General features: G+C 46.6%; 2 protein-coding genes across 6 annotated transcripts in view; one reads left to right on the top strand and one right to left on the bottom strand.

Moving 5' to 3' along the window:
- Window positions 1-4,374: 4,374 nt before the first annotated feature.
- ANKS1B (ankyrin repeat and sterile alpha motif domain containing 1B) overlaps window positions 4,375-23,191 on the bottom strand; it is a 407,090-nt gene continuing 388,273 nt past the window's right edge. For 3 of the 5 annotated variants that reach the window (XM_047788210.1, XM_047788214.1, XM_047788212.1), the window contains 2 exons: window positions 8,933-9,100; window positions 4,375-5,361 (listed from right to left, as the gene is read on the bottom strand). In XM_047788210.1, the coding sequence (XP_047644166.1) occupies window positions 5,251-5,361; window positions 8,933-9,100 (279 nt within the window). In that variant the 3' untranslated portion in view covers window positions 4,375-5,250. Of the gene's footprint in view, window positions 5,378-8,932; window positions 9,101-23,191 lie in introns of all 5 variants that reach the window. The other 2 variants (XM_047788213.1, XM_047788211.1) reach the window with 2 other exon arrangements.
- LOC125131498 (uncharacterized) lies at window positions 7,908-12,318 on the top strand. The gene is made up of 2 exons (XM_047788215.1): window positions 7,908-9,929; window positions 10,116-12,318. The coding sequence occupies exons 1-2, from the start codon at window positions 9,163-9,165 to the stop codon at window positions 10,414-10,416; spliced, it is 1,068 nt and encodes a 355-aa protein (XP_047644171.1). The 5' UTR covers window positions 7,908-9,162; the 3' UTR covers window positions 10,417-12,318.

Genomic DNA, 23,191 nt, shown 5'->3' with positions numbered 1-23,191 from the left:
GTATCACATAGGGTTTGATATCTAGTCGCTTGTGATGGAACATGATGGAGGATAATGTGAGAAAAAGAATGTATGTATATATGTATGACTGGGTCACTTTGCTGTACAGCAGAAATTGACAGAAAAATATAAATCAACTATAATAGAAAAAAACCTAAAAAAAAAAAAACCAAAAAACCCAGTAGAAGGGCCCAGTTATAAGGTGGCTGGTTGTGGAAGCCTAAGAGTCCCTGAGGCTAGTGCTGGCCTACTGGTGGGAAGACACAGGGTCCTGACGACTCTGGAGCTATTGTCCACCACTGGCAGGTGAAGCCAGGTCCTGGGGTTAGCGTCAGACTATTGGCAGGCAGAGCTGGTTTCCGGAGTCTGGCTTCAGGGCCCAGGGATCCCAGAGCTCATTTCCGATCATTGGGTGGAGGGGAGGGGGGCAGTTCTTGACACAGGTATAAAGTCCAGGGTGTGCTGAAGTTGTGTTGGCCTGCTGGTGAGCAGGGCCAGGCCCAGGTGCTCCCAGGGTAGGTTCTGGACGACATTGGTGGACTCCTTCTGCAGGCTGTTGGGATCAGAGTTTTCTTGCTTCTTATGTCTGCCCCCTGATGTCTTAGCTTTCTTGTGCGTGGCAGGGGTATGTCTAGAGGTGGCTGTGGCTCAGGAAGTCTTTAGGCGGTTTGTCTGCTGACACATGGGGCTATGGCCCAGTCCAGTTAGCTGTTTGGCCTGAGGCGTCCCAGCACTGGCCCCTACAAACTGTTGGGTAGGGTCAGGTTTTGGTGCTAACGAGTCAAGATATCAGCTGCCAGCATAGTGTTCATGTGTTACAATGTTCCCCAGTATGTCTGACACCAGTGTCTGTGTCTCCAGGGAAAGCTGCAGCTGCATGCCAGCCCCAACCCCTGGGAAGACGCTCCAAGACCAGCACTTAGGTGTGACCCAAGCTCCTATCAGATTACTCCTTTTGCCCTGGGTATTGGTACACGTGAGATTTTGTATGTGGCCTTTAAGAGTGAAGTCTCTGTTTCCCCCAGTCATGTGGGTCTCCTGCAATTAAGCCCTACTGGTCTTCAAAGCCAAAAGCCCTGGGGGCTCATCTTCCCAGTGCCAGACCCCTGGGCTGGAAGCCTGATGTGAGGCTCAGAACTCTTACTCCTGGGGAGAACCTCTGCAGTATAATTATTCTGCAGTTTGTGGGTTGCCTACACAGGGTATGTGGGATTTGATTATATTGCAGATCTGCTCCTTCTGCCCATCTCATGGTGGTTCCTTCTTTATGCCTTTAGTTGTGGATCTTTTCTGGTAGGTTCCAGTCTTTTTCATCAATGGTTGCTCTGCAGGTAGCTGTGATTTTGATGTGCTCATGAGAGGAGGTGAGCTTAGGGTTTTTCTAATCTTCAGTCTTGGCTGCTGTCCCTGAGGTCAGGGTGTTTTAATCCCTGGCTCCCTTTCTTCTTCTTTTCTTTTTGCTTTTTAGGGCCACACTGTGGCATATGGAAGTTCCCAGGCTAGGGGTCGAATTGGAGCTACAGCTGCTGGCCTATACCACAGCCACAGCAACAAGGGATCCGAGCCGGATCTGTGACTTACACCACAGCTCATGGCAACGCTGGATCCCCGACCCGCTGAGCAAGGTCAGGGATCAAACCTGTGACCTAATGGATACTAGTCGGGTTTGTTACTAGTCAGGAACTCCCCTGGCTCCTTTTCTGGGGCCCACAGCACCTGTCTGGCAGCCCCCTCCACAAGCCTCCTTTCCTGCTCCCTCCCCATTCCAGCCCAGGATGCCGCTGCACTCCTGTTTCCCTATATGCTGCCAACACCTTTGTAAGTGTTCTGTTTATTAAACTCTTAAGTTATCCCAATTGGAGTGTGCCATCTGCTTCATGAGGGAACAATACTGATGCAAATAAGGATTTGAGCCGCAGAGATAATAAATAAGAGGATTGCTGACCTCTTCGTGGTTAGCAAAGACGAAAAGTGGCCAGATCCGTGCAGGTGAAGCATTGCTGTCTAAAATCCCAGCCCAAACCTGCCTTCAGGAAAGCTGCCCTTCTGCCTCTGTGAATGTTGCCCCATCTCAGGATGGTTTTGTTGCTTTGGGGTTCAAAGCTGTAGTCTTCGGCTTGTGAGGCTGGGAGCATGCGGAGACTGATTTGGCATGCAGAGTAACGCACTTGGATCTGGCGGTGGGGAGATCTTCTCAAAGTCTCAGGCTATGGAATGGGAATCATTGATTTTTCCATTGTCTCTCTCTCTTTTTTTTAGTCTTTTTAAGGCCACACCCACAGAATATGGAGGTTCCCAGGCTAGGGGTGGAATCGGAGCTGTAGCTGTTGGCCTACTCCACAGCCACAGCAACACTGGATCCTTAATCCACTGAGCAAGGCCAGGAATCAAACCCAAAACCTCATCGTTCCTAGTCGGATTCGCTTCCGCTGCGCCACGACAGGAACTCCTCCATTGTCTTTCTAACAGGGCAAGTTGCCCTGTTACCACTTGCTCACAGGTGGCCCATGTTTTAGGAAAAACAAAAGGATTAATGGAGGGTTGTTATGGAAAGTTTGTGTCCCTATAAAATCCATATGTTGATGTCCACAGTGATGGTATTTGGAGATGGGCTTTGGGGAGGTAATTAGGGTCAGATGGCTTGTGGGGGTGGGGCCCTCGTAATGGGATTAGCGCCTTATGAGAAAAGACACCAGAGAGCTTGACACCCCCTTCCCTCTGCAGGCACACAAAGGAGGAGTCATGTGAGCACCCAGTGAGACAGCATCTACCTACAACCCAAGCCAAGACACAAAGGCCTTAGACTGGAACCCGCCACTCTGGCACCTTGGACTTCCCGGACCTCCAGAACTGTGAGAAATAAACTTGTTTCATCCAACCAGTGTTGTATTATGGTAGCCTGAGACCGACATATAGATGCTGTTCTATAAAAGTAACCCAGTTTTGTGGTGTTTGCTCTTTTAAAAATTTTCATTTTGGCAATTCTTGCTTACAGTGTCTCCTCTTTTTTTTTTTTTTTGTCTTTTTAGGGCTGCACCTGCAGCATATGGAAGTTCCCAGGCTAGGGGTCTAATTAGAACTGCAGCTGCCAGTCAATGCCTCAGCCATAGCAATGCAGGATCTGAGCCACATCTGTGATCTACGCCACAGCTCACGTCAATGCTGGATCCTTAACCCACTGAGGGAGGCCAGGGATCAAACCCATGTTCTCATGGATACTAGTCAGGTTCATTACCACTGAGCCACAATGGGAACTCCACAGCCCACTTTAATATTTAAAAGACAACGGGGGGCTTGATGGCTGAAATTCAAGCTTTAACGTTTCGTGTATCTTTTTCAGACTGGTTGAACTTGGAAAAGACCAAGTTTTCTCAACAATTTTGCCAAATAAAATCTCTCTTTAGCTGTGGATGCTGAGAAGGCTAGGCCCTTGGTTCTGATCCTAAATAGAAGTGAGAAGGTGCTCACAGAATGATGCCAAGCACCAGTGGCTGTACAGTTTCCATTTTATTTTGTGTGCTTTTTTTAATAGGATATAAATAATGACAAAAATTACAAAATTTATAACTGGAAGCCCAAGCATATTTACACATAGGTTTCTATTTCAGCAAAGCTACTATTTACTTTGCTCCTATACAGTTTCCTTTTGGTACCATATTTTAGTGTTATTTTACTCTCAGTTTACTACATACATATCAACAGTGAATAGGCAAAATATATACAAGGAACTGTTCAGTTCAAGTAATTTAATATTGTATTAAAATTCTTCAACACTGAACTTAAACCATATACTTCTGTCAGTTTGAAATAAAATTTAGTTGTCTTCAGAACTCACCAACTGATGAATGTAACTGAGAATATCAGGTTTAAAATAATATTGGTTAATTAAAAAAAAACATTAAGACAATCCCACTATTTATCAGTATCGCTATAATGAACTTCAAAATGATTCACAATATGATTGGTTAGAACAATATACATTAAAATGTTATTTTTTTCTATAGTGATATTGGTACTGTTATATAATTTGATTCTACATAAATATACATCATGGTATCATACAAATACTCCACAGAGACATTAAAAAAATTAAAATACCTTAAAGAAACGTAAGTAAATTTTATTTAATCAAAGAGTAAGCAAACATTTATTTATTTATTTGATTCAAGAAAAGAGTTATTACTTTGGAATCTCTCTCTTTTTTTTTTGTATTTATTTTTTTCTAGAAAAAACAATTTTTTTTGCAATAGAATTTTATTAACACCTTTCTCAAACGAGGTTTCCATGACAGAAATCTTGACAGCAGGAGCCCTAGATTTTTTTTTTTTTAAACATGTTCTCTAAAACCATGAAGATTTAAAAAAAAATCTTTGCAGGCTTATGGCTGCGTCAGCACTTTGGGTAAGACGCCAGTTTGCTTGCCTGAATCTCCTGCTGTGGCGAGAGTCGCTGGTACTCTGCCACGCCCGAGCCAGTCCTCTTGGTAGTAGCAGTATAAGTTTAGTTATGTGATGTGAAACCAGAAACATCCCTCACAGCTAACCTAGTTTTCTTATCAATGCATTAGTGAAACATTCTTTTAATAAAAATATTTAATACAAGACACATTTTTCTGTGCATAATAAATTCCTCTGTTTTAAATCATTATGTTTTTGAATCAATCCATAGATGTAAAGGTTCTCTTTATCTGACATAGTTGATTACATATAAAATTCACAAATATAGAAATTGGGAAACAGGATTTCCTGGCAATCAGGGGGGTGGGTAGTTTTTGTCCTTTTGCATGAAACAATACTCAGTGAGATAATGACTTTACAGATGCTTTTTGGGGGTAGTTCAGTTTCTCCTACCTTGAAAACTGCTGACAGTGAAAAATAAACCCAAGATGTGTATACTTTTAGGCAGTATTAGAGATCCCCTGTATTTATTTTTTTTTAAGGTATTATCCCCAAATACAGCAAAGCAAGTGTTGGGGCAGAGTCATCAGAAATACCTCGGGTGGCAGCAGGGAAGGGAGTCAGGACAGTCAGCCGAAAATCTCAACTCGTGCCTTTCAGGGGTTACGGCTGGAAAGTCTTGGTTGCACTTTCTGTAACTGTGCAGAAAGAACGTCCCCAGGAACGGCCAGCGGCCTCTCGCCCGTGACAAGGCCACACAAACAGAGCAGTTCTTCCTCCTGGGCCGGGTGGAAAGCCTGCTCCGGGACTGCTCGGCGTGCAAGGCACCGCGAGGACGGGAGGACGGTGAGTATCAGAAAATCGTGGTCTCATACTTGGTATTTATCCCCCGCTTGGCCTCCTGTCCTGGCTCCACAATCCACGGCAGATTGGCCAGAGTCTTTTGCTCAGATGGGTCGATCTGCTTTAAAACAGAAAGGCTGATGCCTGTTATACGGTACCTGCACGGGGTACCCACGCGCATCCTGACGCTGCCTGGAAGCCAGTGCTGCACCCTGGCAGGACTTCGGGATGTTGGTGCGTGAGAATCGTTTGTTCACTCTTGATACACTGACTGCATATGGACCGTGTGCGAGGTACCGAGTTGGGGGAAGGGTGAGAGACACACCTCTTGTTCCGGAAGGCACCCAGGTTGGGAGGAACACACCAGTACTGATCAGTGTGGTTTGAGGGGGAAGAGGGCATGCTGGGCACCCAGGAAGGCCACTGACTCCACAGTGGGAGTCAGGGGGGCTTCCTGGAGGAGGCAAACTGGCTATGTACTGCCTACCTCTCAAGCCTCCATTGGTTTCCATCATGGTCAGAATAAACCCGGAGTCCTCGAGGACTGCCCACCTGCTGCTTCCTGCGTGCCAGGCCCATGGCCAGGGCCTCTGCAAGCGTCACGGCTCGACCCAGGGCTCCTCTCAGACGCCCTCCTGCTTCACACTCTGACGTCAATCAGATTGCAGATCAGATATCACCTCCTCGCTAGTTTATCCTGTACAGCACAGCACCTCACCTTTCCTGCTCTCTTCTTCTGTTCTGCTCTTCACAGTCCTCATGCCACAGACCTCAGCCTTGTTTATCCTCTACTACCGTGTATGCCCATGGGGGTGGGGATTGTGTCTATTCTGTTCACTATTGTTTTCCTCAAACAGCTCCTGGCAACCCGGTAAACAGCGGGCACCCAGTAAGTACCTGTTGACTAGACGGTATTTAAAAATGGAGGTCATGTCGGAGTTCCCGTCGTGGCTCAGTAGTTAACGAATCGGACTAGGACCCGTGAGGTTGTGGGTTTGATCCCTGGCCACGCTCAGTGGGTTATGGATCTGTTGTTGCTGTGGCTGTGGTGTAGGCTGGCAGTAACAGCTCCAGTTAGACCCCTAGCCTGGGAACCTCCATATGCTGCAGGTGCGGCCCTAGAAAAGGCAAAAAATACAAGTAAAATAAAAATTGAGGTCCTGTCGAAATGGAGAGCAGGAGGACAAGCGAGAGTTTCCTGGCGAAAGCAGGGGGTGGGAACAGCATGTGCAAAGTCCCCAGCATAAGGGAACGAGGCCGTTGGAGGCCTGCAGTCCCTGTGCAGAGAGGGAACCAGGAGAGGAGACCACCGAGGGTGAGGAGGAGAGCAGGGCCAGGTCAGGCTGCGCCTCGACCTAAAACCGGCTGAGCGAAAACAGGTCAGTATGTTCCAGGCCCCGGGGCGTGTGAGGCCCAACGGGGTGAGGGGGAGGCAGGGGCAGTTCTTCACCAAATTGCCGCCCCTTCCTTTGGTGGGGCCCACGCCCCTGGGCTGCCCGGGGGGCTGCCCGTGGTTTGATTTTATCTGCACAAGTCCTCCTGCAGTGCGGGGGAGGACTTCCCATATTTTCAGGAATCAGGGGATAGTTCTCAACAATAAACTGGGATTAGGGGAAATGGAACACAGACAGGCACTGATGGGGGTGCGATCCTGGGGCAGTTAAAGAACGGCAGTATTATTCCCTGTGTGTTTTGTACTTTTCAAGGAAGGCTTCTAGGTGAACATTCTATGAGCCCTGTGGCACCCAAACCCTTTGTGCTTGTCTGGAAAAAGTCATTGGGACCAGAGAAAAGTTGGATGGGGCACCTGCTGTGAACAGAGTTAGCTAGCCCACACAGGACTGAATACAACAGTCTAAGCTAATCCCATAAATACTCTGAAAATTCCTGGACATTTAACCTACTTTTTTTTTTTTTTTTAATAGAGGAAGATAGATAACGAACAGATCTCCGTCAATAAACGCTACACAGAATTAAAAGCAGGTGGACAGCATGAGCCTGACAAGGCGTCTACCTCCCATCAGTGGTCCAGGAGAAGCCTCTTTGTGTAGCTGAGGCCTGGATGACGAGCCGGAGGGAGCTGTGACGGAAGCGGGGGAAACAAAGCAGGTGGAGGGACCAGGCACGGAGGCCGCAGGAAGAGCAAGGCGTCAGAGAGGAGTGCGGTGGGAAACTGGGGCAGCGGTGCCACGGCCTGATCTCTGTTTTAAGACGGTCACCCTGGTTGCCATGTGGGGACGCGGAGCTGGTTAGGAGGTGCGGTGTGTGGTTTTGGAAATCAGTGGGGGGGCCGGCTGGGATGAACAGCGTGACGGAGGAAATGGAGAAGAACAGCTGGATCGGGGAGATGTTTTGGGAGCTGAGGGGACGGCATCTGCTTGTGAGCTGGACACGGGCTTGGGGGGCCGGGGGAGGCAGGAATCAAGAATGCGTCTAGATCTCTGGCTTGAGCCACATGGCGAATGGTTATGTCACTTACTGCGCTGGGAGAGATGGAGAGAGACACAGCTTTGGAGGGGGAGCAAGACCCCTGTTTGGGCCCGCCTAAGTTCCAGATGTCTGCTAGACATCCCAGGAGAAATGGAACCTGTAAGGCTGGAGTTCTGGGAGTGCATCAGGGTTGGGAGCCGGGGGGCTGGGAGGTGCTGAGGCGGGGGGACCCGAGGGCCGAAGGAAGGTCTTTCAGGGATGTGCCGTTCCTGGGGGGGGAATCAGTGATGAGAGGTGAGCACAGGAGTGAACCATGAAGTGGAAGCAAAGGTTCAGGAGGTGAGCTGTCGTGGAGCAGGGGGACCAGATGCTGGGAGGGGTCATGCCCGTGGAGGCGAAGGTTGCCCATGATGGTGACAGGAGCCGAAGCCAGAAAAGATTGTGAGCGAGCCCCATGGTCACAGAGGGCAGTGTGCCTCTGTGACTCTACACGGCCCCCTGTCCCTGGGGACAGGGGTCCGTGGGGAGGAGGAGAGAGTCACGGATGGAAGGATATGCGGGTGTGGGAGCCATGCCTCTGGGGGCGCCAGAGTTTCTAGGCTGCCCAACAGCAGCAGAAGCCAGATGGGAGGCTGGTTGGGAACCTTCCAGCCTCTGGGTATCGCTACTACAAGAGGAGGCCGCTTTGAAGTCATGAAAGTCTGTTAGGACAGGATGTGTGCCGAGCCTGTGGGAGGGAAGGGGAGGAAATTCCTGGAAGAAGGCAGATGCCAAGGAGGAGAGGCGGTGCCTTCTGAACAGTCCCTGCTCTGAAGGAAGCCTCAGCTTCGGGAGAACATGCGGGGCCTGGCGCCCAGGCCCCCCCCCCTCGGATCTCGCACAGCCTGTGCCTCCAGCTTCCTCCATCTGGGTGCCAGGGATGCCCTGTGAGCCTCTGCCACCCTCTCCACCAGCTGCTGGCTTGAGAGGGGCTTGCCCCCTGGAGGGACTGTCCTTCCCAAGCTTGCCTGGACCTTCAGGAACGATTCACCCAGGACAGCAGAGTGCCCAGTGCCCTCCCAGGCTGCTGAGTGGGGCAGAGGAAGTGGGGGCCTCCTGGTCAGGCAGATGGCCCCCAAGACTTTGCAGGAACTGGGCTGAGAGGATGACAGACCCATGCCAGGATGAGGCTGAGAGAAAGACAAGAAGGGCAGGTCCTGGATTCCCATAGTTCCCACACGACCAAGGGCGCCTTCCTTTCAGAACACCTGTCTCCTACTTACCACGGACTTGCGGATGCTGACGCGGGGCTTGGGGATGGGCTTGGAGGGCTTGTTTTCAAAGCTTTCTGGAAGCGTGGAGGAATGCCCCCCTTTCCTGGCTTGCAGAGCGAGCTGGTAGGCGACCTCGAATGCCTGTCCCAGCGTCAGGATGATCTCGTAGGCTAAATTCTGCAAGAGAGATGAGAACATGTTTATGAAGGCATCCTGCAGCATAGAACGAGGTGCGAGAAATGCCGTGGGGGCTGAACGGTGAGGACCCTGAACTGCTCCATTTGATGTGGCAGCGAGTCAGGGAAATCTCACCACCAGGACACACAAGGTCCGATCTGGGGTCTCTGCAGAGCATGTCACTGGAGCGACACACTGCCGACAGCTACACTCAGGACCCACCCGCGGACCCAGAGCCTCCTCCATCCCGGGTGGCTGCTTTGCTCCCAGGCTCTGGGAGGGAAGGGATTATTCTGGCCCCACAGCCGAGGTCTGGGAGCCCGCAGCCTGAGAGGATGATGCCACACACTCCGCAGGAGGTGTTCCTGAGAAGTCTGGGTCTTTTTACCTCTAACATCTGTGATTCAGTGAACATCTCTGAAACACAATCAGAATCTAATTTAGGCAGAGGGGATGAGTCATGCTGGCGTGGCGTCTCACAGTCACAGCAGCGAGCATGCAAACAGAGCCAATTATCCATCTATTTCTTGAGGCGTTTGCTCTCCCTGTGGCTCCACTCCATATTTTATCATCAAATCAGCGAGAGACAGGAGATTGTCAGGCCCGAATGCCATGCCAAGCAGCGCCTGGGAGAAAGGCTCTTTTCCTCGGACCTTCCCTGGCTCCCCTTGATGATGTCTAGCTTCCTTTTCTCTTTTCCAGATTCGTACTTCATTTCTGCCGTCTCTTCAGAGCATAGCGCTACCCTGTCTTCATTCACTGAGAAGACAGACATGGACCCCAAGGAAGCAAGATCTCAACCTGACCCCCTCCGCCCAGGGTCAAAGAGGTATCTGCCTATGGGTCAAACTTTCTTAAATCTACAGCACAAGCTGCAAGCTGGCATGGTCTGTCCCAAGTTTCTATTCTGATGAACATCCCTAGAATATCTGTGCGTGCTTTTTCAAAGCTACAGAAATAGCTTGCGCTGGTTTTGCATCTATGCCCTTCTCCCTCCCTGTCTCCTCCTCCCCAGTGGAGCAAATGGAGTGGCTTGGTTTCCACAATTATGTGAGATCTGCTGGAGACTGTTCCTACTTGACCAAGACGAGGGAGATGCAGGATGGTCAGCAGAGGCCAGGTGGAAGAGGCTCATGGGTTGCTGGACTGACGTGGTCTTAGATCCACGGGCGGGGCGGGGTGGGGGATGCCTCAGAGTGAGAACTGGTCCGACAGAGGATGTGTCTTTTCCTTTGAGCTACTTGCTGAGAGGTGATGGTCTCCCCCAAGACAGCTGTGTACTTTTTGGAGACACCGAACCTTGCATGGGCAGCTGAGTCCCTCCTGCAGTGAACGTGGGGCCTGTGCTTGCCTCCAAGGATGAGTCAGACAAGGAAATCAGTAAGGCCCCGACAAATGACAGTGGAGGAGGGCTGGCAGCTAGCTCCGGCCGTCGCAGCACCAAGAGGGCTGAGCCCGCACTGCCTGCACTCAGCACTCACGTCTCCAGCAGTGTGGCCCTCTAGTGTGCGAGGGGTCCTCTGGAAAGGCCGCCTGGGGCTTTGGGCTTCGGCTGTCCCCATGAAGTCTGGGCTTGTGGCTGTCCATCCATCAGAGGCATGAAGCAGATATTTGTGCTCTGCGTGGGCAACTGGACTAAGGGAAAGATGGCAGACACAGTGATTCTGTAACATGCAGCTTTTTGCTGCTGGCACAGAGGTGCTTAATGAGTGTGAATTCCTTCATAGTTAACCTAAAAACCAGTTCCTGAGAGAGAGATTTACTTAAAGCTCCAGTGTCTTCAAATGAAAGCCAAAGATGCTCATTTGAGCAGGTGAGATTTTTCACAAGACTATTACGGGAAGCCTAAAGGTTTCTGAAAGGTTCTGGGTTGAAGCTCTGCCCTTTCATTTTTAAGAAGTTCCTGGTGTTAGGCAACTGCTGAGATAAGACAGAGACCAGACCAGACTGTGCGGTTCCCTGCCAAGCAGCCTCTCCTGGTTTGGCTTGCATTCTCCATGACGTCTTGCTTTTCATTTTATTTAGAATGCTGCATTTTTCAGAGTTCTTTTAGGATCTGTAACGAGTTGGACATTGTTACCTTTCCTACTTTCTCTTACTTCAGTGTTTGAGGTTTTGATTCTGGATGCCAGCAAGGGGCCCGCAAGGAGCGGCTGGTTGTGGATGGGGCTCTGCATGCAGAGTCCTGTGTTACCCAAGTACTGGGGCCCTTGACGGGATCAGATGCTCATCAGCTAGGACCTGAGGACACACGTTTGAAGGAGACGAAGGTTCTCTTCTCCTGCCTCTCCTTAGTAATATCTCTACTTAAAGTGGGAGGAGAGTTATTCTGAGAATAGGAGACTCTATAGGACAGGGCCAAAGATGATACTGCAATCTGATCAGAGAGGCTTAGGTGACAAGCCCTCGCTTCCTCCTTTGAGCCAGTCTTGCTGAGCCCAGCAATGCTTCTTCCCAGCACTGAAGGCCCAGGGATGCTGCTTCAAAAGCCTGAAAGCCCAGTTAGACTCTGCTCACAACTGTGGGGAGGCCAGGGCCAGAGACTATACCTAGCACTGAGTAAGATGCTTGTTTGCTGAATGAACGAATGAGTATCTAAAGGGCAAGCTGGAGTAATAACACTATTAGTTATTACTATAGGTAGTATGGCTGCCATTAAGTGAGGACTTTTAGGCTAGTTGTACCAAGTTGTACCAAGCACTAGATTTATCTTATTTAAATCTTACCACAAGCATCCGTAGTAAAATAGCATTATCTCCATTTTATAGATGAGGAAATTGAGGCTCAGAGAGTTTAAGGACCCTGTCTGACATTGCAGAGCTATTAAGTTACAGAGCACCGATATGAACCAATATGTGTAACTCAAAAGTCTATGTTCTTAAAAACTCTAATCTGAAAAGATACATGCACCTCAGTGTCCACAAAAGTACTACTTACAATAGCTAAGACATGGAAGCAACCTAAATGTCCACTGACAGAGGATAAAGGAGTTGTATATAAGTGTGTCTACACCCCCCAATGGAATAGTACTCAGCCATAAAAAGGAATGAAATGATGCCATTTGCAGCAACATGGCTGGACCTAGAGATTATCATGCTAAGTGAAGTAAGTCAGAGGAAGACAAATTCCAGAGGAAGATTTACATGATAACAATCTAAAAAAATGATACAAAAGACTTACTTACAAAACGGAAATAGACTCAGAGACATAGAAAACAAACTTATGGTTACCTATAATGGAAAAGAATTTGAAAAAGAATGTATATAACTGAATCACTTTGCTGTACACCTGAAACAAATAAACTATACCTCAATAAAAAAAGGAGCCTGTGTTCTTACCCTCTAGTGTGTGGTACCTTGTCTCCGAGATGGCAGCCCTTACGCTTCCCCTCCCTCACGCCGTGACGTTCCCCTGTCCCCCACCTCCTTGAATCTGGACTGGATACACTGACGTCCCCAACTACAGAATGTGCACAAGAGCATGCTGGGACTTTTGAGATTTAGATTGCGAGGGGTCTGGCAGCTTCCATCTGGGCCTCATGAAACACTCACTCTGAGGGAAACCAGCCGTATGTAAAATGTCTGCCCTACCCGAGATCACCAAGCTGTGAGGATGTCCAAGCTGGCCAAGGGCAGAGGCTGCCTAGAGAGAAACAGCAGCTGTAGCCATCCCAGCCCAGGCTCCAGGTACGGAGCAAAGGACTGATACTGGATATTCAAGCTCCAGGAGATGCCGCACTGAGGACCCCAGCCAAGCCATCCCAGCATCTGCAGTCATCTGAGCTGTCCGGTGGAAGCCCCAGATACTGTGGAGCAGGAGAGCAGAACTGCTGTGCTATGACCAAATTCCTGATCCTCAGAATCGTAAACCTGATAAAATGGATGTTATTTTATGCCACTAGGTTTTGGGATGGTTTGCTAAGTAAGCAGCAATAGATAACTAGAAGACCATGAGATGCCAAGAAAGGCTGGCTGGACCCTCATTCAGGCGGCGGGAAGAGGAACCATCAGCCTGCGAGCTGGGGTGACGTCCTGGATAGTCAGGGGAGGTCCATCCCTGGAGCCACCACCCCCAGCCCGGCCATGGGGTGATGGTCATGGCTGATGCCTCTGACCTATCCTGGTCACAAGAGCAAAGTAAACACTACGGGGTCCCTTCACATGCTTGCCCCTTTCAAGTTGGCACCACCACACTCCTATTATCTGGTTGCTACCTCCCTTGGGCATAAATCCAAACTTATTTAGTTTTATATTCACTACTTCCCATCCCCTCAAAATGCTGTAATTCAGCCTCTCCGACCTTGGCTCCTTCTGCCCTTCCTGGCTTACTGGAAAACTACTAGCCTTGGCTTTTCCAGCATAAATCTCTTTTAGGATCACACTTATTACAGCAGTTGGCCTAGAGTATTTCCCACCTTACACAGACCACAAGTTAAAGAAGGATGTTTAGGCAAGTGTGGTGGGTGTGAGGGGTGACTGCCAGGAAGAATATACTCTGAGCCTCAGTCTTCTTATTGTGAAGTGGGGATAATAATTGCTGGATTATTTTGAGAATCACTCATAATAACATGTAGTCTAAATTACAATACCAGCCAACATTTATTATTTACTGTGTGCCATGCTGCGCACAGACTATCTCATTTAACCCTAACATCAACCCTGTGGGGGTCACCGTATAAACCACCACGGGGCCATTATCATCCCTGTTTTGCATATGAGCGAATTAGGCTCAGGAAGGTGAAGTATTTTGTTCATGAAGCCGGCACCTGACTAAGCTGGCATCTGAATCTAGGTTTCTGAGAGGCTGTGCTCTTGACCACTGCACCTTAAGATAAAAGAGAAGAAATCTGCAGATCTAAAAAGACCTTTCTCCAAAGAAGACAGACATACAACCAAGAGGCAACAGGGAAAGGTACCCAACATCACTAATTACTAGAGAAATGAAAAAAACTACAACTGAGGTACCACCTCACACCAGTCAGAATGGCCATCATTAGTAATTCTATCAACAACAAATGCTGGCGAGGGTATGGAGAAAAGGGAACCCTCCTTACATGGTTGGTGGGAATGTGAACTACCACCATGGGTTGTTCCATAGTGGTACAACCACTATGGAAAACAGTTTGAGGGTTCTTTAAAACACTAAATATAAAACTACTGTATGATCCAGCAATTCCACTCCTAGGCTAGGCATATATATCCAGAGAAAAACCATAATTTGAAGAGATACATGCACATCAATGTTCACAGCAGCATTATTTACATTAGCCAAGACATGGAAGGAACCTAATATCCACTGACAGATGAATAGGTAAGAAGATGTGGTACATATATAATGGACTATCATTCAGCCATAAAAAGCATGAAATAATGCCATTTGGAGCAACATGGACAGACTTAGAGATGATCATACTAATGAAATCAAAGACAAATATATGATATCACTAATATGTGGAATCTAAACAAATGACACAAATGAACTATTTATAAAACAGAGAGAGAAACTTACGGTTATAAAAGGGGAAGGAGGGGGGAAGGGATAAATGAAGTTTGGTATTAACAAACACACTATATAGAAAAGAGGTAACCAACATGGCCCTACTGTGTAGCACAGGGAACTGTATTCAACATCTTGTAATAAACTATAATGGAAAAAGAAAAAGTACACACACACACACACACACACACACACACAGACAAGCCCCAAGCAGAGGATTTTCTTTATGATCTGATGTGAACAATTCACACAGGGATTCTCAGCCTGTGGCCCTGCCTCCTCCATGGTGAGGGGTGGTAAGAGGGGTGACGTGAGGGGTGAGAGCCAATGCTCGCTCTCCAAAGCAGGCTCTTTGGGGTAGAGGCAGAGAATCCCAACTCAACGGGGACATCTGCCTTGGGGCACATTATAATCTCCAAAGCCCTCTTCCCCCAGGGGTTTTGATCTGTGGATTACGAAGTGCTACAGTAGAGGAATTTGCAGGGTTATTATATTTTAAGGATAGATCCTAAATGTAATCCAGAGATGCAAACTTGTTTTTCTTATGCAACCTGGAGAGACTGGTAGGCAAGCCTGTATTTACCGTGAGCTCCGCTGTGGTGGCACAACCACATGACGTTGCTTACTGCATCCCAGGGGCCACCTAAATGTCTGATGTGGATTATCTAACCCTCACAACCACCTTGTGGAGGAGGAATTATCCTGATTTTATATTTGAGAAACTCAGGATTAGTGGGATTAACTTGGCTAAATTCACACAGCCAGTAAGGGGCAGAGCTAGGATTCAAACCCAGATATGACTTTAGATTAGACAGTGTTTTGTGCCACTGGGCTTCCCTGCCTTACTGCTTTCAGCAGTCTGCTGGTGTTCTCCCCTACTTCCATTGAAGGACCCTCTTGAGGAACCATGTTATGGTTTGGAGATTCAGCATATGAATGCTGGTAAAGATACTATGACACAATATACCCTCTTGGAGACTGAGGGCAAAAAATTCTTTCATTGCATCCAAAAGAATAAAATACCTAGGAATAAGCCTACATGAGGAGGCAAAAGACTTGTACTCCAAAAAACTGTAAGACATTGATGAAAGAAATTGAAGACAGTATAAACCACTGGAAAGACATACCATGTTCTTGGATTGGAAGAAGCAATATTTTAAAATGACCCTAATACCCAAGGCAATCTACAGATTCAGTGCAATCCCTATCAAATTACCAATGGTGTTTTTCATAGAACTGGAATGAAAAATTTTTAAATTTGTATGGAGACACAAAAGGCTCTGAATAACCAAAACAATCTTGAGAAAGAAGGATGGACCTGGAAGAATCACATTCCCTGACTTCAGACTATACTACAAAGCTATAGTCATCAAAACAGTGTGGTACTGGCACAAGAACAAACACATAAATCAATGGAACAGGATAGAAAGCCCAGAAATAAACCCATGAACTTACGGTTAATTAATCTACAACAGGAGGCAAGAATATACAATGGAGAAAAGACAGTCTCTTTAATAAGTGATGGTAAAACTGGGGAGCTATGTGTAAAAGAAGGAAATTAGAACACTCTCTAACACCATATACAAAAATAAACTCAAAATGGATTAAAGACCTAAATGTAAGACCAGATACTATGAAACTCTTCGGGGAAAACATAGGCAGAACACTCTGACATAAACTGCAGTAGTATTTTTTTTTTTGTCTTTTTGTTGTTGTTGTTGTTGCTATTTCTTGGGCCGCTCCCGCGGCATATGGAGGTTCCCAGGCTAGGGGTCCAATCGGAGCTGTAGCCCCTGGCCTATGCCAGAGCCACAGCAACGCGGGATCCGAGCCGCGTCTGCAACCTACACCACAGCTCATGGCAACGCCGGATCGTTAACCCACTGAGCAAGGGCAGGGACCGAACCCGCAACCTCATGGTTCCTAGTCGGATTCGTTAACCACTGCGCCACAACGGGAACTCCTGAAGTAGTTTTTTTTTTGGATTCATTTCCTACAGTAATAAAATTAAAAGCAAAAATAAACAAATGGGACCTAATTAGACTTAGAAGCTTCTGCACAGCGAAGGAAACCATGAACAAAATGAAAAGATAACCTATTGAATGGAAGAACAATTTGCAAACGATGCAACTGACAAGGGATTAATTTCCAAAATATACAAACGGCTCATACAGTTCACTCTAAAAAAAACAAACTCAAAAAATGTGTAGAAGACCTCAATAGACATTTCTCCAAAGAAGACATAGAGCTGACCAGCAGGCGTGTGAAAGATGTTCAACATGGCTAATTATTAGAGAAATGCAAATCAAAACTACAAGATATCACCTCATACAAGTAAGAATGGCTATCATTAAAAAGCCCACAAAAAATAAATGCTGGAGAGGGTGTAGAGGAAAGGGAACCCTTCTACACTGTTGGTAGCAATGTAAATTGGCACAACCACTATGGAGAACAATATGGAGGTTCCTTAAAAAACTAAAAATAGAGTTGCCATATGATCCAAAAATTTCACTGCTGTGTATATATTCAGGGAATACTATTAATTTAAAAAGATATACATACCCCAGTGTTCACTGCAGCACTATTTACAATAGCCAAGATAGGGAAGCACTCTAAATACCCAGTGACAGATGAATAGAAAAAGAAGATGTAGTACATATATATATACAATGGAATATTACTCAGCCATAAAAAAGAATAAAATAATGCCATTTGCAGCAACATGGGTGGACCTAGAGAGGATCACACTGAGTGAAGTAAGTCAGACAAAGACAAATATGAGCTCACCTGTCATCTAAAAGATGACACAAATGAGCTTATTTACAAAAGAGAAATAGATTCACAGACATAGAAAACAAATTTATGGTTACCAAAGGGGAAAGTGAGCGGGAGGGATAAATTAGGAGTCTGAGATTAACATATACACACTACTACATATAAAACAGATAACCAACAAGGTCCTACTGTATAGCACAGAAACTATATTCAGTATTTTATAATGAACTATAATGGAAATGACTCTGAAAAAGAATATATATGTGTATATATATGTATATATCACTGAATCACTTTGCTGTACACATAAAACATTATATATCAAATGTACTTAAAAAAATTCAGACATCAGTCTCACTGAAGTTTTGTCTTCTGAGAGGATAGCGTATATTCAACAAAGAAAAATTAAGCATGTAATGGCTGTCTTTCCCTATTTGCCTTGACCTCCAGGAAGCTCAGAGCCAGATTTGTGGCTCAGTTCTCGTAACTTTGTAGAATTCTGCAGTCCGCATATTGATGTTAAAATTTTCCCCTGGGTCCAGACTTCCTTATAAGCATGTATTTTCCCTAATTCGGATCTGTGTGTACCTGTATTTTCAGATTGATCATACATATTCATGTAGACTGCCTTAAATCCTTTATGGAAGGAGGCATGGTATAAATGGTGTGTTTACCCAGTTTACTTAAACATTTATTCAAGAACTTGGTTTGTTCAACCTGTTACCAAAAAAAAAAAAAAAAAAAGGCAGACAAGGTACATCAGACATGAAGCCTCCACATCATCTGGTGAAAGCGACAAAAAAGGAAGTGAGCTGATGGGAGAGGGGACACCACAGGGAGAGAGGGCTGGGGGTAGGGGCTGGTCTTTACCTGTGGCCCATTCTGTCTACTGACACTTTCCATCAGAATTAAAAAAATAACCACTGCATTTTTAGTGACTCAAATTGATGGAACAAATAATTGCATTAGTTCCGTAGCCTTGGAAAGCTACAGGACCTGGCTACTCTTTGGCTTCCAGGGGCCAGCAGAGCAATTCCTGAGGTCAGCAGAGGCTATCCCCACCTAAAGAGGGTGCAAAGAGACAGTCAAGGAAAGGACTCTGTGCAAGGAAGCCAGGGAGTCGGGGAGAAGCCAGGGCCTTAAAAGGAGTCTCAGAGGTTTGCTATGCCAGCGGTGGTAAGGACTCTGCCTGGATCATCTGCATGGGCGAAGTCTGGCCGGGGCTGCCTGCCTCTGTACCCATCACTGCTGCTGAGGAGGTGGCACTATGAAGGGGGTCTGGGCCAGGTGACCCTGAGGTCTCTTTCTACCCGGGAGCTTCAGGATTCTCAGATTAGAAGCTGCTGTGGGTCTCTGACCCAGCCCACGACAGATTCAGTGTAGAGACAGACATCTGTATGGTTGATGCCATATTAAATCCTAGCACGGGGTTACTCAAAGGCTGGTCTGTGGCTCCTGACAATCTACCAGCCATTGCTCAGAGGGGCAGTGACCAAGGGGCTGTCGTTCATCATAGAGGATGTCCTCATGGCCACAATCACCCCAAAACTATTCTACATGGCCAAGTACTTTGTCCACTATAAAATGGCTTTTGTTTTTGGAGATCTGTCCTTTCCCTGTCTCTTGACCGTTGCCGGTGAGTTACTGCTCATCCTGGAAGATTCATGGGGCCATCATATCTTCCAGGGGTCTGCCCTTCCTCAGCCCCTCGGGCTGAGCAGGTCCCCCTCCTCGGGGGGCTCCACAGTGCCTCCGGCACAGCTCCATTGACCAGCCAGCATTTAGGAGGATTTTCTCCTTTCAGGTCCAATTTCCTCAGCTGGCTGAGCTCCTTGGGGGCTCTTATCTCATTTGACTGCATCTCTGGGGCTTAGGACAATCAGGTGCTCAACAGTGTTTGTTAGAGGAATTGGAAAAAGGAAGCTGCCTGATGGATCCCTAAGGTAAGAGGACTTGGCCCTCAAGGGTAAGGGTGCCTGGGGATGGCCAGAGCCAGGACTTTTCTTTCTCTTCTCTTCCACAGGCACACCTGGGTGAACAAGTGCTGAGCAGGTGATGTCGTCTGGGCCTGAAGACAAGGGAAGGTCTTTTTCAGTATGCGTCTATGGTGGTATCTCCAGAGAGAAGCCACCTTTCTCTTTCAGCTGTATTCTGCTTGTACTTCTTGTTTTTTTTTTGTTTTTTTAAAAAGCCAGGGTAAGCTTTGTCTACAACTTGCTTCACCCACGTCTTGAGGCAAAAATAACTGAGAGTATTCTGGGCACAGTCACAGAATTCATTGACATCTCCTTATCTCTGCCCACAGTTAGTTCTCTCAAGTACAAGTCAGAGATTGCATCTTGAAAGTTTATTTTTATGAAATACACAGTGCCCAATCACAGGTTTTCAGCATTTAGAAATAAATATTAGGCATTCTGCTGAGAAGTCAATCTAGTCCAGGGCTGACATAGCAACCAGACAAAATACAGATAGCTTCTTTAAGGGCTAATTTCAGCTAACTAAAATAATCATGAAGTGAATATTTCTCCCTAATTATAACGGGTACATGTAGAAATTTCTGAAAACACATAAAGAAGAAAAACAAAAATCACCTATAAAATTCTACTGCTGGGATATAGCCACTGCTCTGTTTTGGTTTATTTTCTTTTTACATTTGTTATACACACAAATATTTTTCTAAGCTATATGAATATTTATGTATGTGGATTTAAAAACAAAATTAGAATCGTACTTTATGTGCAGCTTAATGAGTTGCTTTTTCGTGCAACATTAAATCATGAATGGTTTATGCGTGCCATTAAATGGTTTTCAAAAATCAGATTTTTAAAGGTGGCCAAGCATGCGACTGCATCTGCAAAGGTTTGACCTCATGCCTCGCCCTGAGTACAGGAGTGTCAACAGCTCAGGGAAAGACAAAGACAAAGAAGAGAGGTTGAGTCCTGCTTTTTTGCTTTTTTTAGGGCCGCATCCATGGCATATGGAAGTTCCCAGGCTAGGGGTCCAATCGAAGCTGCAGTTGCCGGCCTACACCACAGCCACAGCAACGCAGGATCTGAGCTGCGTCTGTGACCTACATCCCAGCTCCCAGCAATGCCAGATCCCTGACCCACTAAGCAAGTCCAGGGATCGAACCCTTGTCCTCATGGATCCCAGTCAGGTTTGTTACTGCTGAGCCACGATGGGAACTCCTGTGATCTGCTTTCCTCCAAAGCTCCAGAGTCTCCATAGAGATCACCAACTTGTGATGCCAAGAAGGGGTGCCCATCAAATTCAAAACTGCTTTTACTCATTACATTTTCAGCGAGGGTTAAAATGTTTCTCGCATGGACTAGTCACGTGATAAAATGCCCTTTTCTTTGCTTATTGCAGATGCCCAGTGTCTGACCTCATCTTCCCAAAGCGCATGAATGAACCACTGTGCTTCTAAGATTACACATAGTCCTCCAAACTACATTCAGCTTCCAGCCCCAGCGCCCCTCCTCAGGGAGCCCCCACCCTGCTGGGGCCCCCGCACAACTGCAGAACAGTGCGGACTGGATTTTTCTGCAATTATTGCTTACGTCCCTACTTCTTCTGAACTGTGAGATCCTGGAGAGCAGGGCTGTGTGCCTGGGTCATGGCAGGCACGCAATAAAGAGAGAGATGTATTTTATACAGATTTGGACTTTTTTCGTTAGGTGTGGGATACTGCTGCAGCCAGCATATGTTGTAAACCCAAAACTGGGACATAACTTCTCACACAGGGTCTCACAAGAAAGAGCACAACTACCACCATAACTGCTGCCACCACTCTCCCGTACCCTGCAGCTAAGATTAACTGAGCTCTGTGTCCTGGACACAGACATGGGTTATCTCAGTTAATCCTTACGATAACCCTAGGAGGTGGGTGGGTATGCTGTTCTCTCTGTTTTGCAGATGAGGAAACTGAGGATTAGAGGCATTCTAGCCCAAACTATGAATGAACTAAGAAGTGCTGACCTGAGATTCAAAACCAGACCGAGTCTATAGGCCTCATCCCTAGCAGTGACATCTGAGGTTAAGATATTTGGGAGGGGGCTGTAACAAATACATAAATCATTGCTGCAAAACAATCTGTGAAAAAAAATCACAATGCCTATTTTCTTACAAAAATGGGATTGATTTAAGGCTCTGATACCATCCGTCCTCCCCACCCCTCAAAAAAAGAAAAAAGAGTGACTACTATTCTCTGAATATCTTTGGCCTTATGCCTTGGTTATTTCTCAATGATAGATGCCAATAGAGAGGAGGTATGGATAAAGGCAACCCAGCAAAGTGACTCTGTCTTTGTGGGCGGGGGTTGGGGGGGGAATACAAGGCCATAGCGCCAGTGACGCTGCCTTTTTATTCGATCACTGGTCTCGGGACAGGATTCCCCTCCTGCCATGGACTTGATCGTGACGTTCAGGGGCTGCACGGGGCCAGGGAATGGCTTCTACTGAAGTGTGCGTGTTACTTTCTAAGTGGGAGACTAGCCAGGGAAAGCGTCGCAGTCCCATTCTAAGGACTCTCCACGCTTTACTGTTTTTCTTACATTGCCATTTATCTTCACGGTACCGGAGTCAAATCGGCTGAGAGCCGTTTTCAGGTAGAGAAGAGGAGAGAAAGAATGAAAGAGACCACGTCACCCCATACACAGCATTCATTTCATCATCAGAGGTCAATGGATGTCAATGAGAACACACGTTCTTTTGCACCTGTAAGTTCCCACTTTGTGGGACCATCTCTGCAATATAAGCTCTGAGTACTTTTCATGAGGAACCTCACGGTACTCCACGAAACCACCTCAGGGTTTAAGAGAGGGAGAACTGGGTGAGAGTGGTCAGAAGACGCCAACTTGCAGTTTTAAGATAACTAAGTCCCGAGGATGCAATATACAGCATGGCGACTATGGTTAACTGTGCCACATAGGTGTACCTCCTCCTTTTCCTGTGCTGCAAAATTATTATTATTTTTACAAATTCACAGTTTGTGGCAACCCTGCATTGAGCAAGTCTATTGGTGCCATTTTCTCAATAGCATTTGCTCACTTGTGCCTCTGTGTCATATTTTGATAATTCTTACAATATTGCCAACTTTTCTTTATTCTATTTGTTATGGTAAACTGTGATCAGATCTTTGCTGTTACTATTGCAAAAACAATCACAACTCACTGAAGGCTCAGATGATGGTTAGCATTTTTTAGCAATGAAGATTTTTTTCTTTTTAGGGCCACACCCTTGGCATATGGAGGGTCCCAGGCCAGGGGTCGAATCAGAGCTACAGCTGCCGGCCTACACCACAGCAACACAGGATCCAAGCTACATCTGCGACCTACACCACAGCTCATGGCAATGCCGGATCCTTAACCCACTGAGTGAGGCCAGGGATTGAACCCACCTCCTCATAGATCCTAGTCAGGTTTGTTAACTTCTGAGCCATGAAGGGAACTCCAAGTTTTTTTTAAATTAAGGCATGTATACTTTTTTTTTTTAAAGACATACTGGTATTGTACACTTAGGATATAGTATAGTATACAAGTAATTTTACATGCACTGTGAAACCAAAAAGTTCACAATTTTTGGAAACCCCAAAATGACTGTGATATTAAATTTATGGTGGTGCTCTGGAACCAAACCTGTGATATCTCTGAGGTAGGCCTGTATTGTGCATTTGGAAGGTGCTAAGACAGTAGCTCTTAAAGTTCTTATCACAAGGAAAAAAAATGCATAACTGGGAGGTGACGGATGGTAACTAAGCTTACTGTGCTGATCGTTTCTAAATATGCACGTGTATCAAATCCTTGTACACCGAAAAGGAACA

Source organism: Phacochoerus africanus, chromosome 7, assembly GCF_016906955.1.
Source record: "Phacochoerus africanus isolate WHEZ1 chromosome 7, ROS_Pafr_v1, whole genome shotgun sequence".
NCBI classification, from domain to species: domain Eukaryota; kingdom Metazoa; phylum Chordata; class Mammalia; order Artiodactyla; family Suidae; genus Phacochoerus; species Phacochoerus africanus.
This window is presented reverse-complemented; position numbering and strand designations above follow the sequence as displayed.